Raw genomic sequence first — 16,236 nt, 5'->3', positions numbered from 1 at the left:
AGCTGTCGAACACATACAACGTCACTCGTCTTTGCACTCCTCCCACTATGTCCCACCTATTTGCGCTTCGACCACACATAAGATAATCCGTCTTCAAAAAAACCACCGCAATTTTGCTTCAACACCCCCTTCCAAAAAAACGAAATTTCTTTTCTTGGCGCAAGACCCCTCGTTTTTCTTTCTTTTTTTCTTTCTTCTTATTCTCAACTCTACCTAAATCATCAAAAGATAAATTAAATGCCTGCTGGTTTCTACCGCGTTTGTAGTTGCTCGCTGCTCGACATCCGTCCACATCCGGTCACGAAGTTATCAGAATGGCACATGCACTTGCAGGCGAAGGAGCAGGACAGGTTGGATCAGTTATTTTCGCCGCGTGGGGACGATGACGAAATCGAAAACTCAAGCGGAGTCGATGATCAAGAGGTCGAGGGGAATGTTGATATGGGTTCACGGGCGAGAGATGCGACAAGAGAGACTACAGAGCTACAACGTCCAGATTTGCCTGCCAGGAGACCTCGATCTAAACCGTCCCAAAGGGTCCCAAGCCGAAGACATATTCGCGACCAACAGCTGGATGACGATGGTGCAAGCTCTGGAGATAACGATGATCAGTTTGGGGTGCAGAGGGACAAGTTGGACGAGGATGATGGGCTACAGGCCCTTATACCCGCTAGAACACCCCGAACAGTTCGAACCCGAAGGCCAGCCATAAATGCCCGGCCGGCGATGTCAGAACCCAGAGCCATTTCACCTCACGATTCATCTTTACGATCTCCAAGGCATACTGGACGGGGCTACACGGGTGGCGTGGGTGGGGGCCTGGAGGTTGATCATGAATTTGATGCCCCGGAGTTTCCTGCAAGAAGACGACGTCGCGCTGTAGCTAGATTAATAGATCATGTTGACACGGAGTTGAATGACCAAAAAAGCCACCATCGATCTGAAAGTGTTGCTTGGGAAGACATGATCTCTTCTGATGAACCAGCTGCAGATCAGCCCGATGATGATCTAGATGTGGACGAAGAACCGCCGGAATTGCCAGCTCGAAAGCCCCGAGTAACCTCGCGCCGGTATCAAAAGGAACACTTCGAGAATAGACATGAGGATATCCCAGCGGATGCAGCCGATAGTTCCGAGGATGAGAATATAGCCTCGAGCCCCCCTCCAATATTGCCATACGTGCAGCATCCAGGATCCGAAGTAGCTGATTCACCTGCAGCAAACAACGAAAACGACCAAACCAGCCCTGGCATGGCGGAAGAGTCAGATATTGAGATGGATAATCTACCTTACGATTCGGAATATATTGGAGGTATGCGACATGTACAGGGTAGTTCTGATATAGATATGCATATGGCTTCAGAAGACGCCCACAACATCATCAATCATGACGGTAGTGATCACGACCAATCGGCTTCAGACGGATATGAAGAGGTATTGGTCGAAAGTGGGGTTGATAGCGATGAGGAGAATAATGATGAATATGTTGTTGGTGCAGCTGCAGGCCTAATGAGGAGGGGATTTGTTGCGGAGCCACAGCTTGATCATGAGTATGACACATATTCCGATCTTTTATCCAGTTCAGATGAGGATATGCCAGGCCGCGATGGTGTTGCTAGCAGTACTGGTGAGGTACGGTTGGATAGAGCAAACCCTGGCGCAGATTCTAGATCTGTGGAATCCAGTACAGACGACGGAGAGGGCGGTTTTCCATATGGTGCGAGAAAAATGGCAATGTCAAAAACTGAGCTGCTATCGGTGGCAATACATGACATAAAACTTACCCATAAGCTGTCCAGGGCATCGGCAAGCGATATGACGTCATTGATCAACAATATATCCTTCACCGATTCAGTCGAGGATGTCGACCCCCGTGGCCGGTCGTGCTGGGATTACCGAACTACGAAGAAATGGATTCAAAACAAGACCGGCGTGGAATCGATAAGCATTGATTGCTGTAAGTCATCATGCATGTCTTATGCGCTGTATCCAGATAAGCGGCAATGCGATTACTGTCAACACCCCAGATGGAAGGATGGTAATATAGGTGCCGGGAAAGAGCCTTACGCTACATACGACTATATACCCATAGAGCACCGTCTCAGGCTTTGGTATGCAGATCCAGTACGTGCAAGTTGGTTGATAGCTTATCGGGACCAAGTCGAATCACAAGAAGGTGTTACCTCAGACTTTTGGACTGGTGATCTTTATCGAGACATGAAGGCTAAACGCCTATTCCAGCAGAAAACGGATCTGGGATTCGTATTAACTACCGATGGGGTTCAGATATTCCAGTCAAGGGCGAAATTCTCTATTTGGCCGATTGCTCTTTTGTGCCTCAATCTTCCACCCACCGTTCGAGCGAAACGACAAAACATGCTTTGCACAGGGTTCATACCAGGTCCCAAAACACCAAGGGATATTGACTCTTTCTTGTACCCACTGGTCAAAGAGCTTGAAGCACTTGAGCGGGGGATACGCGGGGTTTTGAATGCGTCGATACCATCATGGATGCCTGAAAAACACTTCACTCTTCATGGATATCTATGCCTGGTTGCCGCAGACATGATTGCACGTGAAAAACTCATGAAAGTAACGGGGAATCGCTCATATTGCTATTGCGAGTATTGTATGGTCAGGGGTGTATGGAACGGGTCCCTGTATTGCCCAATGACTCCACCGACAGACACCCCACAGAAGGCTAGAATACGCAAGGGCTCGGGTTACCCCTGGAAAACGTGGGACCGTACAAGCCTCCCAATGCGAATAGACGAGGAATTTCGTCTGGTTGCTCAACAAATCGCGAGAAGGGGTGCAACGGCGCAGCAAAAGGCTAAATATGGTATCAAAGGTCTGTCGATTCTAAGCCGCTTGACTGCAGTTGATTTTCCACGAAGCTTCCCACCAGATAGCATGCATTTGTGGTTCGAGAACATCATTCCAGATCTCGTCAAGCACTGGAGAGGAAAATTTGTATGTGATGTCGGTGAAAGTGAGCCGGCTGGACCCCGGCGGCGAGGTGCGGGAAATCAAGCGCAGAGAGACAGGGGGGAGTTCAGTGACGAACCGGAGGAGGAATCTGCAGATCCGGAAGAGGATTCAGAAGAGGAATTGAGGCAGGATTCGGATGTTGAGGAAGAGGAAGATGTTGACATGATCGATCGCGGTCGCGAGGAGGGGAGCCCAGGCGGATCTGATGCTGACAGCGAGCTGAGTGAAAACGAACTCGACAGCGTAAAAGAAGGGGGTTCTCCAGCCACTGCAAGGAGTGGGAGACAAACGGTAATATATACAACAATCTTACATGAATTATATTCAAGAATGAATCATTTACTAATCATGATGTGTATTTATATACAGGTTCGAGCTCGGCGAAATAGAGTGACACCAGCAGGTCGTGGCCCTGGTATAACAAGACGGGCGAGGGCACCGATAGAACAGACTATATCTAGGGGGTCTAGACCAAATCCAGCACAGGCAAGATCGAGAGGCCGGGATTCAACAGCAAAGGTTATCCCAAACGACGACCCATACAACATACCAGTCAAGATATGGGAGCGGATAAGCACCGATATTGCATCGAGTTCATCTACGTTTCCACAGCTGTTTGGTCCGCTGCTCAGAAACTTTCTAGAATACATCAATATGATGACTGCGGCGGAGTGGAAGCTGTTTGCGTTCATCATAGGTCCGGTATACATGAAGGGGGTCCTTCCAGAAGAGGATTACGTTGAATTCGTCAACCTAATAGAGGCTGTTCAACTAACATGCGATCACTCCATCCTCGACGACGACCTGACCCAATTGGAGGTCAGCATCCAGAGGTTCAGCGACTATTACGAAAGACGATACTATCGTATGAAGTGGACACGGCTCAAGGCCTGCCTACCTGTTTTTCACCAAATAATTCATGTCCCCCAAGCCATTCGATGGGCAGGCCCCATGTATTCATACTCGCAATGGGCGATGGAGCGTTTCTGCGGGACATTGTCTAGAACGGCAAAGTCTAGGGTTTCGACGAATAAAAATATCTCCAACACGATCACCATGTTGGAACAAAAGAACTGTCTCGTATACGTTATAGACCAAGAAGGAATAACGGTGGAGAGTAGCGATGAAGACTCAGATGGTAATATCCTACTGGCGAAGTTCTTGTCGAAACGGATAAAAAATTCCAGGCCGCCGGAAGCCAAAATGATATCGGATATGCGTGAGAGAGATACGATAACATTCTGTGGTCCATCAAAGGTAAAGCCCTTGACGCCATATGAAAGGATATGTCTTCGTAACTTCCTGGGAAACGAAGATTTTGATGTGGATCTTGCAATCGATGATGCTGAGGATTCTCAGTTAGATGCCACAGCAGACGGTTATGAGATTCCGTTACATTGTCGTGTATTCCGAGCTGTAGATTTTAAAACTACAGTACAACGTGGTGACCCATACCCATTTAAAGCGACTTCTTCAACAAGACAGAGATCAAACCTTACTCGGTCAACATCATTCGTAAGCTTTAAACTGGCACGAGCTCTACCGGATCGAAATGGGAACCTCCGGGGTGGGGAAAGAGAAACTTTGACTGAATACGGTGAGGTCCTATTCTTTTTTACTGTGGATATTCCAAATCCAGAGGAGAATGCCTTCATCCGGCGCCATCTGCAAGTAACGAGAAGACTCACTCTACGGAATACAGCAGCCACGGGTGCGGAGCCAGTTGACGAGCAGATTCAGTTAAAAGAAAAAGGGGCTATCAGGAAGAAAAAGGATTGCGAACTTCTTCTCGCATGTGTGAGGCATTTCCCGGTACATAAGGATGGTAGGCTGCGATACCGCGGAGGGAAAGGGATAATAAGAATAATTCGAGCAGCTGATATCCGCGAGCTAATAGGGATACTAAACTGCAAAGGTAGAGAGTATATAGTTAGAAGATATACGGCGCTCTTCGAATAGGTCATGATCAATTACAATTGAACCAATTGGTGTTATAATTAATAGAATCGTGGATTAAGCAGCCTAACTGTTTGAGTTAAGCAGTTTACTGTTTAATTTGTTGGCGGTAACTGTTTAAATGAACCGACTACACATGGAATTAAGCAGTTTTACTGTTTAATTGACGTAACATTAGCTAAACTGTTTATAGCCAATGCGCGAGAATAAACAGTTTTACTGTTTACCAATGAGTAAACAGTAAAACTGCTTAACAAATTGAACAGTAAAACTGTTTACTGATAGGTAAACAGTAAAACTGCTTAACGAATTGAACAGTAAAACTGTTTACTCATAGGTAAACAGTAAAACTGCTTAACGAATTGAACAGTGAAACTGTTTAAACCATGACTAAACAGTTTTGTTGTTTAATCAAAGGTCACGTCTAGATGCGGCGGAAAGCTTTAAACAGTTAAACTGTTTATACTAGGTATTAAACGATCTGGCTGTTGAAAGCGACATGGGTTTAAACAGTTCAACTGTTTAAACCCGGCACTTAACCAATTTCTGGGCAGAATGCCAAATTCTAAACAGTTTTATTGTTTAAAATTTGGATTTAAACAGTTTTTAAGCGACTTAAGCAGTAAGACTGCTTAAGTTAAACAGTTGCCACCGGACTTATGTACCATAGTGACATTTAAGGTCGTTTCAGCCGGAAACGACCTGTGAGCACACCGTCTCGAGATTTTTGCAAGATCGACTGATCGGCCCTTGTATATTCTTAGTTACAAAGCATGAACCGCATTATCACAAGGCGAGGCCGGAGTACATAATGCATTAACCTCTACCCTTGTACTGTAAGTATCCATCACTATCCAGAAGTCCCACATGTGTACACAACAACAGCACCACTGCTAATTCCACCCCTCATATCATGTTTTCCCATTCCATCACTGACGACTCCCTACAACCATATACCCTTCCCACTCCACAACGTACCCCAGCACCCCGCTGATGGCTCTGTTATTGCATCATAGGTTCTCACTCGCCTCTTTCATTTCTCTCCCTTCTAGGGATACCACAACAAAAAGTGACGACCGACCAACCAGAGACCTCCTCCCCCAGCCCCGCGGTACTATAGCGGGTGTAATTCTTACCAGCTCTGTGAGTATAACATGACCATCGACCAGGTTCGCGGGCGGGTGGGCATATTTCAGGTTACGTACTCTACATACGTCCAAATCATCGCCCCTTCCTCTTCCGTCCCTAGAACAAGGAATTGACAGAAGAATTTCTCTGGGTAGGCGCGCACATTGGACAGGAATCCAAAACTAAATGTTCGAGAAATCATTACCCGTCCAAAACCTAACCCATGCCAAGCCCCGCCTCGCCTGTACCACCAGACAACCCCAGTCTTCTTCTTCTTTTTTTTTTTTGTTCAATTCATTAATAGCCCACCCGGTCAGATGGTATGTTTTTTATGTGTGTAATGATGTGGATGAATATATATATCGTAACTGTTGGCAGACTGTAAGTTTAATTGTCATATACTATATACGGTCTGCATACAATTAATGAATTAAACAGAAAAAAAAAAAAAAAGACCGCAGGTTTACATACTCTGACGTTATCCCGTACGCATAGCTCACTGACCTACTTATATATTTCCTCATAGTGTGGTCCACCAGGCATCGACGCTCGAGGACTTGCCTCCAGGCCTCTGCCTCGAGGGAGCTCAAGGCATGGGGGTCGACAAGGCGAGCATGCTCGAGCTGCTTGAGGTTTAGGTAATCATAGTATTAGTGGCATATATTCAGTAGGGTTGATGTTTCTGATAGGAACATTGGAAGCATTCCCTACATTTGCGTTCCAGTATTACAATAAAATACGACTTTGACAGATCTAAATAGAGTAATCATCTACCTCGAGGCATCCCCCATTTTTTCACGAGCAAGCAAAGGCATAGACCACACGAGGCAGAGGCACCTCGAGCACTTGTCACTGCTCGCCTCGAGCAGCCTCGTGGACCACACTATTTCCTCACTTCCCGCCGACACTGTGCTACAATGAAATCATCTCCAACATTCCCCTCACCCCCACACCCACAAGCACCCAAACTAACCCCCGCAGACACCTATCTGAACGTCGACAGAAGTGAACCATCAGGCTTGGCGGTACCGGTGCCTTTGTTATGAATACCATCAAACAGGTCAGCTACCCACGTCAGGTCAGACTAATTGCGAAGAACTTGGTAAGAATACATACCGACTCACACAATTCTGCTTCTTGAGTAACGGGGGCACAGCATCCATGCCCTTCTCCTCCGCCTCTTTACCCGTATGCTTCCTTTTCATATCTTTACCATGTAAAACATTTTCCGAATACACGGAAGCAGTAGTGACTCCGGCAGCAGTGGCGGCTACCAGTGTAATGGCAGCAGCGAGGCTGGCAGAGGCAGCGGCGATGGTAACGGAGGCAGCGGTGAGGGCAGCTAAGACCGCAGCCAGGGGTCCCCCTAAAAGCACCAACCCCTCCTTCCCCGCTGGAACCTGGAACGCAGACGTCTTTCTCTTCTTCCCCTTGTGGTGGTCATTGTCCAATCAAGCCGCAGCCCGATCCTCCGCCTCCTGTCCTGCAATGTTAGCAAACACCCACCCACCTGGCCAAGACTGGTGTGCGAGGACATACCAGTTCTCGAAGGATAGCATCTCGATCTACATTGGATTTCTTCTTTGCGATGGAGGCTTAGGCCCTTTTTGAGTCGTGCGGCGGCGGATGTAAGGTGTGTGTTCGCGTTGATGGTGACGATGGTAATGGGGGTGATATAGAGCAGAGACAGAGGTGAAAGCCATCAGCGAGGGAAGATGGTGTTGTGTAGTTAGCGCCAAGGCGTGTTTTACATATGCACCCTCCCCCCGCAAGATCCCGTTACACGCAAGTTTGTTTGCTGATGGTGCGGGGGTTGCGTACATGCTACCAGACGCCATCACGGGACACCACAGCACCGACGTGCGGAATGGACATGAAAGTTGCGCTCCAAAGGGACGGGCAGACATGGCTCGATATCACTCGGATCACATCCCATCACTCGTGTCGCGGATCATAGTTTATCACTCGCTACTGCACTCCCGAGGGTACATACATGTACCTGTAATACGACTTCCCGCGCCAAGTATCGGAGCCGTGGCCGTCAACGAATGGATTCTATTTCCTACCGTAACCCTTGGCACTGATTGTAAGACTGGATAATTCAACTCTGCACCCAATAGTTGGCGTTATTACTACTAATCTAAGCACGATGTTCGCTGTGGTTTGCGATTCCACGCGTTGAAGCTCGACAGCGTTAGAAACGGGAGGATAATTAATCCAGTATTACTTACTCCAATCCAGATCAAACCTGCTGCACTGCATGCAGCAAATATGGCCATTGCAACAAACTAACCACATATTTCGTGCTTCAACTTGATTCCCAAGGCTTGATGCAACAAAGAATAGGTAACATAAACTCATCCCTCATGTATATTTCCAATCCCAAAAATTTACACCGTCGATTGATACTAATTATAATAGAAAACAAGAAAACCATTCATACAAGCATACGTAAGTAGTCCCAAACTATATGAAAAATAGCTAATAAAAATAATGATTTAACTCAAGACCTCAACGCCTCTCGTATCATCTCCGCCACCGCCTCGTGCCCAGCTTCTTCCGCAGCCTCAAGGGCACTCCCAAAAGAGTACTCATCATCATCGTCATCATCATCATCATCATCTTCATCATCATCATCATCATCCTCATCATCATCATCCTCATCATCATCATCATCATCCATACCCCCGACACGGAATCCCATACTTGCATCTGCACCTGCAGCCAACAGAAGTTCCACAGCCTTCTCATTCCCTCTCCAAGCCGCTGCCTGTAGCGCGTTTCCATACTTGCCCCCCTGTACATTAACGTCTGCTCCTCTGTCCAAGAGAAGCTTTACGAAATTCTCGCCGTTCATTCTCTGTGCTGCCGCTTGCAGAGCAGTCTCATAGAGCCCACCTCGGATGTTAACGTCGGCACTTTTATCGAGTAGTAATACGAGTGAGTGTCCCCCCGCTTGTGCGGCTGCCTGAAGAGCGGTACCGTATCTCCCGCCCTGGATATTGACCTCAGCGCCTCGAGCTAGCAGTAACTCCAAAGCTTTCTTTCCGGAATCTGTCGATGCGGCAGCCTGGAGGGCAGAACCGTAGTAGCCACCCTGGGCATTGATGTCTGCTCCTGCATTCAGGAGTAGTTCAACCACTGCCATGTGACCTCCGAATGCTGCTACCTGGAGGGCATTACAAAGCTTGCCGCCTTGAGCATTAACATCGGCGCCTTTCTTCAAGAGTAGTTCGACTGCGTTCTCCATTCCAAACTTTGAAGCGGTGTAGAGAGCGTTCCCGCAAAAATCACCGGGGACATTGACATCTGCGCCTTCCTCTAGCAACCTTATCAGAATTTCTTCGTTCTTCCTGTATGCTGCGGCCATGAGCGCGGTCTCGAACTGGCCACCGCGAGCATTGACATCGGCTCCCCTATCCAATAAGAGTTTGACCACCTCCTCGCTCTCGCTCTTGACCGCTGCTTGTAGTGCATTCCCATACGGGCCACCGGCAGCATTAACGTCCGCTCCCCGCTCCATCAGCATCCTGACGATTTCCTTGTTGGCTCCATACACTGGCGTGGCTGCTGCCTGTAGCGCGGTCCCGTAATAGCCGCCTTCACCATTGATATTTGCACCATTTTCGAGGAGAAGTTGCACCACCTTCACATGACCTCTAGATGCCGCAGCCTGAAGGGCATTGCCGCATAAGCCACCGGCAACATTAACGTCCGCACCCCGCTCTAAAAGCATCCTGACCATTTCCTCGTTGTTTTCGGATGCTGTGGCTGCTGCATATAGCGCGGTCCCGTATTCGCCGCCTTCGGCATTGATATTTGCACCATTTTCGAGGAGAAGTTCCACCACCTTCACATGACCTCTAGATGCCGCGGCCTGAAGGGCATTGCCGTATACGCCACCGGCAACATTAACGTCCGCACCCCGCTCTAAAAGCATCCTGACGATTCTCTCATTGTCTCTGAATCCTGTGGCTGCCGCCTGTAGCGCGGTCCCGTATTCGCCGCCTTCAGCATTGATATTTGCACCGTTTTCGAGGAGAAGTTCCACCACCTTCACATGACCTCTATATGCCGCAGCCTGAAGGGCATTGCCGTATTCGCCACCGGCAACATTAACGTCCGCTCCCCGCTCTAAAAGCATCCTGACGATTCCCTCATTGTCTCCGGATGCTGTGGCTGCTGCCTGTAGCGCGGTCCCGTATTTGCCGCCTTCAGCATTGATATTTGCACCGTTTTCGAGGAGAAGTTGCACCACCTTCACATGACCTCTATATGCCGCAGCCTGAAGGGCATTGCCGTATAAGCCACCGGCAACATTAACGTCCGCACCCCGCTCTAAGAGCATCCTGACCATTTCCTCGTTGTTTTCGGATGCTGTGGCTGCTGCCTGTAGCGCGGTCCCGTATTCGCCGCCTTCGGCATTGATATTTGCACCTCTACTGAGCAGCAGCTCCAGCATCTCCTTGCCCCCCGACCCATTGGCGGCGGCCTGGAGCACGGTCCCATACTTTCCGCTCTGTCCATTTACATCCGCTCCGCTGTCCAGGAGCAACTCCGCGACCCTTTTTCTCCCCCAATACGCCACGCTGTGGAGTGCAGAGCCCCATTCGCTGTCACCGCCCTGACCATCGATCCGCGCTCCGCTTTCTAATAATAGCCTCACAACCTTCTCACAATCATGCGAACCCCTTACCGCTGCACAGAGAGCATCACCGTCAGAGCCGCCCTTCTGATTAACATCTGCACCTCTATCTAGCAGCACCCGCACCATCTTCTCCGCAGACTCTGCCGTTACTGCGCTTTGCAGAACAGTCGTGTTACAGTAGCCACCTCGGCTGTTAATATCAGCCCCTCTGTCTAAAAGTAGCTTGACAAGCGGCACATCCCCCACGTTGGCAGCTGCATGCAGTGTACTCCCGTAAATCCTACTACGCAGATTTGGGTCTGCGCCATTATCCAGTAGGAGCTGTGTCATCTCTGTTTGCCTACTATATGCTGCGATCTGCAAAGCGTTTGCATGTAAGCCATCTTGGATGTTGACGTCTGCGCCTCTGTTTATCAATAACTTTACAATATCCACGCGGCCCATGTGTGCTGCTGTCTGGAGTGCACTCTCGTATCTTCTGCCAAGGGAATTGACATCCATTCCCCGGTCAAGAAGGTAGGTCATGAAGTGGGGCATGTTAGCCTGCACAGCGAAGATGAGTGGTGATTTTGGTAAGAGTGATGAGGACCCAGATGATGCGAGCTTCCACAGATCCTCGAGGAACGGATTTCCAGAGGCCTTGGCGAGCTCTGCATGTACGAACCAGAGCACAGCGTAATTGAGGAAGGGCTGTATGAAACTTATTTCTTCCGGAATGCGGGCATACGGGACATCATCGATGGATATCGACTGAAGTTCAGGCCAGCACAGATACGCCGTGCAGATAGTTGCCATGCGTAAGTGGGCATCGGACACGGTAAAGTGAAACTGCTGAGGGAATTTAGAGTTATGGCAAAACTCCTTCGCGGATTGGTGGATGAACTGAACGGTGTTTGATTGCACCTCTATCTCTAGGAGACCGCCGGAACGGCTTTTGATACGCTCCGCGGTTTGGTCAAGCCTTTGGACTTTTCCGGAGGTCTCGAAGCTGTGGGTGGAGGCGAAGGTGTGTTGGCTGAGAGCGATGGCGTAGCGGAATTCGGCGACGGTCAAGGGCCGCTCGGCCAGGGACACCCATGCAAACATGTATCTTGTTTCTAAGCACTGTGGAGCCTTTAACTTCGCGATGAGTCTCTCCAGCATGCGGGCGTAGAGGGACTCAAGTTGGTTCGGAATGGATATCAATATTTGTTTCAGCTCCTCTTCCGAGACCTGGGCGCACTCATGTATCAACTCCTCGAGTACAAGTTTGACCCACAGAAAGACCCCTGACGCGCGCGCCATGAGCTCTGCCTGCACAAAGGTTCTGTTCTCTGTCGGGATAGCCACAATCCGCCCTTCCAAGAAGGTCTCGATATCATCCGCTGTCATGCTTTCGAGAGTGATCTGGATGTAACCCACGTCCAGGATACCCGGAAACAGTTGATGACGGCTGGTAACGAATATTTTGAAGCTTGGGTTAGAACGCGCCGCAGAAAATATCATTGAAAGATATTCCCTAGTCAATGCATCTTCCCCACTCGGCTGTGTGGTGTAATCAAGAGCTACACACTCGTCCAAGGCATCGATAAAGAGATGGAGAGATTTGACCGCCGGATCCTCGATGATCTGAAGGAAAGTATCGAGCAGGACCTTCAACGGCCATTCCCCCTTATTCTCAAGTTTACCTCTAATCTTCCTATATTCGGGAAGTATATAGGTATAGGTTGCAGGAAGCTTCCGGAGAGCCTGGTATAATAGCGCCTGCAGTAACCCTCGGAGGGACTGTGCAAGACTTGCCCCCCGCGCGTTGAAGAAGAATCTTGCTACTATTTTACTAGGCAAAGACTCGGCTTCCTTAGACTTTCTATCGAATAGATACTTGCAGAGAGTTGATTTTCCAGAGCCAGGCTTGCCAATAACCCACAGTATCCCAGGGCTAGCGTCTTGCCAGTTAGTCATTCGATCATCGGTCCAAATCCACTCGAATGTCGAGGCATCAGCATCGGAGACGGCATTCAACCGGTCATCAAGCTCCTTGAAGAATATCGTACTTAAACATTCTATCCAGGTGGTCGTTAGGATACTTTGGGAGAAATATTACGGTAGTAACTGCTTACCTTCCATTTCTTTCGTTACAGTAGCAGCGTGGGCTATATAAAGACGAGCAAGTCAACAATCTACACTTAGGAGGAAAAATCATAAAATGGTATTGGGCCAATAATAAAAGAGTCACAATGGTGTATCATTCAGAACCCTCTACCGACGAACCTTCCTGCACCCTTTCCACCATCTCCTTCACCTCGTTCAGCACCAATTTATAGTTTCCATCCGTCTCCGATTTGAACTTGTTCATCCGCATATGATCACACTCCAGCGATACATTAGTTTTCCCCGGCATACTACTCGCCTTCTTATCAACCGCCTAACTCAACACACTAATCAGCATTCTCGGCCATGCACGCACCAATTTGGAGAAATCCACCCACGAGCAATAGCGGTACCCCCCATTTCTGTGTCTTTCTTGTCTCGCAAAAATTCACAACATGATATTCACTTGTCCCATACCCCTTCAAGAACGCATCATTAAGTACCCACAGCGCCTCCGTCCCCGGTCGTAGTGCCTCCAGGAGCTCAGTACTTGAGCCCAGGCAGTACGTGATGTAGGACACAAACACTCCGGCTTTCGTCAGTCGAGATCCGTCATGGGGGACACCGAGGAACAGGGCGCCGAGAACGGAATCGGAGAGGGATTTGTAGCGGGCTTCAGAGCTTTTTTCACCAGCGGTCACAAGTGCCTGTAGTTGACTTTGTCAGTTTATGATCAGTGAGCATAATATGAGGGGAGAGAATGGAGGTCCAGGATTATATAGCGAGGATTCAGTCCACCTTCTTGATAATGATACCGCCGAAGCTGTGGCCAATAAAGATTATTCTTCTTTTCTTCTCCTATACAGTCGGTCAGCTTTCACTCACGCGCCTTATCTATATGGAACTGCCCCAACCTACCTCATCACTATTCCGGCACGTCCTGACCGCGTCTAACAGTTGATTCGCGCAATCTTGTACAGACTTAACCGGCGCATCAGACCGCCACGCCGAATCATGGTTAAACGTCATAATCCTTACACCCGGAAGCGCATCCGGCAGTAGATCCCGCAGCCACATAACGTTATTCGACACCTCGACGCCACTGCGCCTTTCCCAGTACGTCCATGCCCAGCTGGGGTCCGAGCCAAGCCCATGGACGGCGATGATGCTGAAAGAGTTACATCTGGTTAAACATCCAACCCAACATCAAGATGATAGATGCAACGGAAGGTAACTTACTCTACACCGACATCCTCTGCAGCTTTTGGCTTATAAACCTCAAACATCCCCGTACTTACCTCATTCCTTGGCTTTGACCAGAACACCAGCAGCAACTGGAGCGGTGATAGCGCTAGCCCCGCAAGGAAAATAATCACATATAACATAGAGCCCATGACCCATTCAGTGCGGGATAACTGGTAGTGCATGAGGGCAGAGCCCAGAGTGGCGGTCATAATCAGAATGCAGCCCCATACACGCGGCTGCGAGTCCTGAGAGCGGAGGACACGCTCCAGACCGAGGAGGAGGAGTAGTGTATGAAGGGTGGTAAACATAATCTTGCAGGGGGAGCTATTCGTGGGGATAAATTCACGGTGGATCTGGTTGTGTTGGAGTAGGGGAATGAAAGAGGGGAGCTCGAGGGTATATATCTCGAGAATGAGGTATGGTGCGCCCAGTCTTAAAGGTGACACGAGGGCATATGGAAGTGGTGCCTCACTGCCACGGCTCAGGCAGGTTTGCTTTTTTGGGGGTATAAATGGGTATAATACTGTTCCACTTTGTTCACTTTTGGCGCTTTTTACATACAAAAACAGCCAATTTCAATCTCTTATAACTTCATGACCATGATAGATATCAGAAATCTGTCAGGTCATTTTGTTCCTCCTCATTGTTTCTAGCATTTGTTCTGACAGACTTTTGATATCTTTTGTGGTGGTAAAGTTATAAGCGATTGAAATTTAGTTACCTTTAAGATCGGGGGCACCATATCACCTAGGTATTCCACTATCCGTGGTTTTAGTGAGTACGTAATGATCTCAAAACCCCGCTCAGGCACTTCGACCTATAGGAGAACACTCTCTCCGATTGTAAAGGCAAGGGAAGCATGCAGAGCTACATATGGTACTCGCAGCAGGTAACAAGTACCCGAAAATGCACGTCCTAATCTGCAATTTCCATTGGAGTAGAAGTCAAAAATACACCAAAAACTTGCAGCTGCATATTCGGGTACTTCATGCCAGTCGCGAGTACACATTCCTGGTTCGTATTTTTTACTTGATCAACCAGCTCTGCCGCAGCGCCGCGATCGGCACAATCATTCCTGGTACATATGTACTCTCCTCGTGTCCAACGTACTGATCCACCAGGTTTTAGCAAAATTATATGTATCTTTGTGCTCCGATGCAGTGTCAATGAGGCGAAACGACCGGGTGGTATGTGCTTACCAATGATTCGATAGGACTTGATATCACATCGACTCATCTGCATGTAACATGCGAGGGTTAGGTTTCTTTATGCAGTTATTTCCCCTCGAGCTCGATTTGGCCCAATACCTTCACCCCACACGTGGTTGGTGTTTACAGGATCCTACCCCCGCGCACACATTGGGCGTACAACCTTTCAACGCCAGCGAAATTGATGGGAATAGGACTAAAACAAACCCCCCAACTTTAAACAACGGAGTTAGTCGGCCAGTCTAGAATCTAAAACGTAACTACAAATGAACTTTTTAGGAAATTACATTCAAACGCCCCTAAGCGGCACCTACACCAAAGTTTATTTACTTCAATCCCAATTCCAAAGTTTTGTCCACTTGATACGATACTACTCAACTATCCTACTTCCAAAAGTGTCCCAGTATCATCTGTACTTGTTGCGGTAGGAATATTGTTGTAAGGAGTGGTTGCTGGGCAAGCGGAAATGATTGGCACAACCAGATTTTACGCAGCACTATACGCATCTCATGATCAACATTCGAGATAATCACAAGGCGTCTGTACAGCACTGAGACAAGTCGTATACCTTAGTCCCAAGCCTTTCGGTTCCCCTGATTCAGGCTGGCTTATAACTCCACCTCCCTTCGGGATATCAACGTACAAGTCGTCTACAGAGTATTTAGTGGGCAGTGCCTCTTGGTATTCTCAACATTTTTTCGGCGGTGTAAAGGGGTTGGTTCGCTTTTTCATGAAGGATGAGCGACACAATTATATGATGAAGCATAAGCGACAGGCTGACATACTAGTATCTAAATTTAAAGCCAAGACCAGGCACCAGTACCCGCGCACACAAACCCTGAATTATTAGAGTACGTCTTACTAGCGGTAGGCCACCTCGCGACCGCGAGTTGCGGGTTCGTTTGGAGAGGTAAGTGCTTCGGTCTGCCACGTACAAAGTTTTGGGGGACGGGGGATTCACCTCCTCCCAGCCAATCCACTCTCTTTCTT

General features: G+C 48.5%; 3 protein-coding genes across 3 annotated transcripts; 1 reads left to right on the top strand and 2 right to left on the bottom strand.

Moving 5' to 3' along the window:
• Positions 1–237: 237 nt before the first annotated feature.
• On the top strand, positions 238–4,910 carry H6S33_011125 (uncharacterized protein; the record flags this gene model as incomplete). The annotated part of the gene is made up of 3 exons (XM_044842519.1): positions 238–3,282; positions 3,361–4,816; positions 4,882–4,910. 3 exons carry the CDS (start codon positions 238–240, stop codon positions 4,908–4,910), a joined length of 4,530 nt encoding a protein of 1,509 aa, XP_044697055.1.
• Positions 4,911–7,088: 2,178 nt separating this feature from the next.
• Positions 7,089–7,634, bottom strand: H6S33_011124 (uncharacterized protein; the record flags this gene model as incomplete). The annotated part of the gene is made up of 4 exons (XM_044842518.1): positions 7,089–7,110; positions 7,192–7,441; positions 7,489–7,553; positions 7,615–7,634. 4 exons carry the CDS (start codon positions 7,632–7,634, stop codon positions 7,089–7,091), a joined length of 357 nt encoding a protein of 118 aa, XP_044697054.1.
• Positions 7,635–8,578: 944 nt separating this feature from the next.
• H6S33_011123 (uncharacterized protein) lies at positions 8,579–14,346 on the bottom strand (the record flags this gene model as incomplete). Its single annotated transcript, XM_044842517.1, has 7 exons — positions 8,579–12,765; positions 12,823–12,855; positions 12,974–13,127; positions 13,192–13,500; positions 13,592–13,651; positions 13,712–13,961; positions 14,033–14,346. 7 exons carry the CDS (start codon positions 14,344–14,346, stop codon positions 8,579–8,581), a joined length of 5,307 nt encoding a protein of 1,768 aa, XP_044697053.1.
• Positions 14,347–16,236: the final 1,890 nt, after the last annotated feature.

The sequence above is a fragment of the Morchella sextelata genome, assembly GCF_020137385.1.
Source record: "Morchella sextelata strain SCLS chromosome Unknown scls_5, whole genome shotgun sequence".
NCBI classification, from domain to species: Eukaryota; Fungi; Ascomycota; class Pezizomycetes; order Pezizales; family Morchellaceae; genus Morchella; species Morchella sextelata.
Note: the sequence above shows the minus strand (reverse complement) of the source record. Positions and strands in the feature narration are given on the sequence as shown.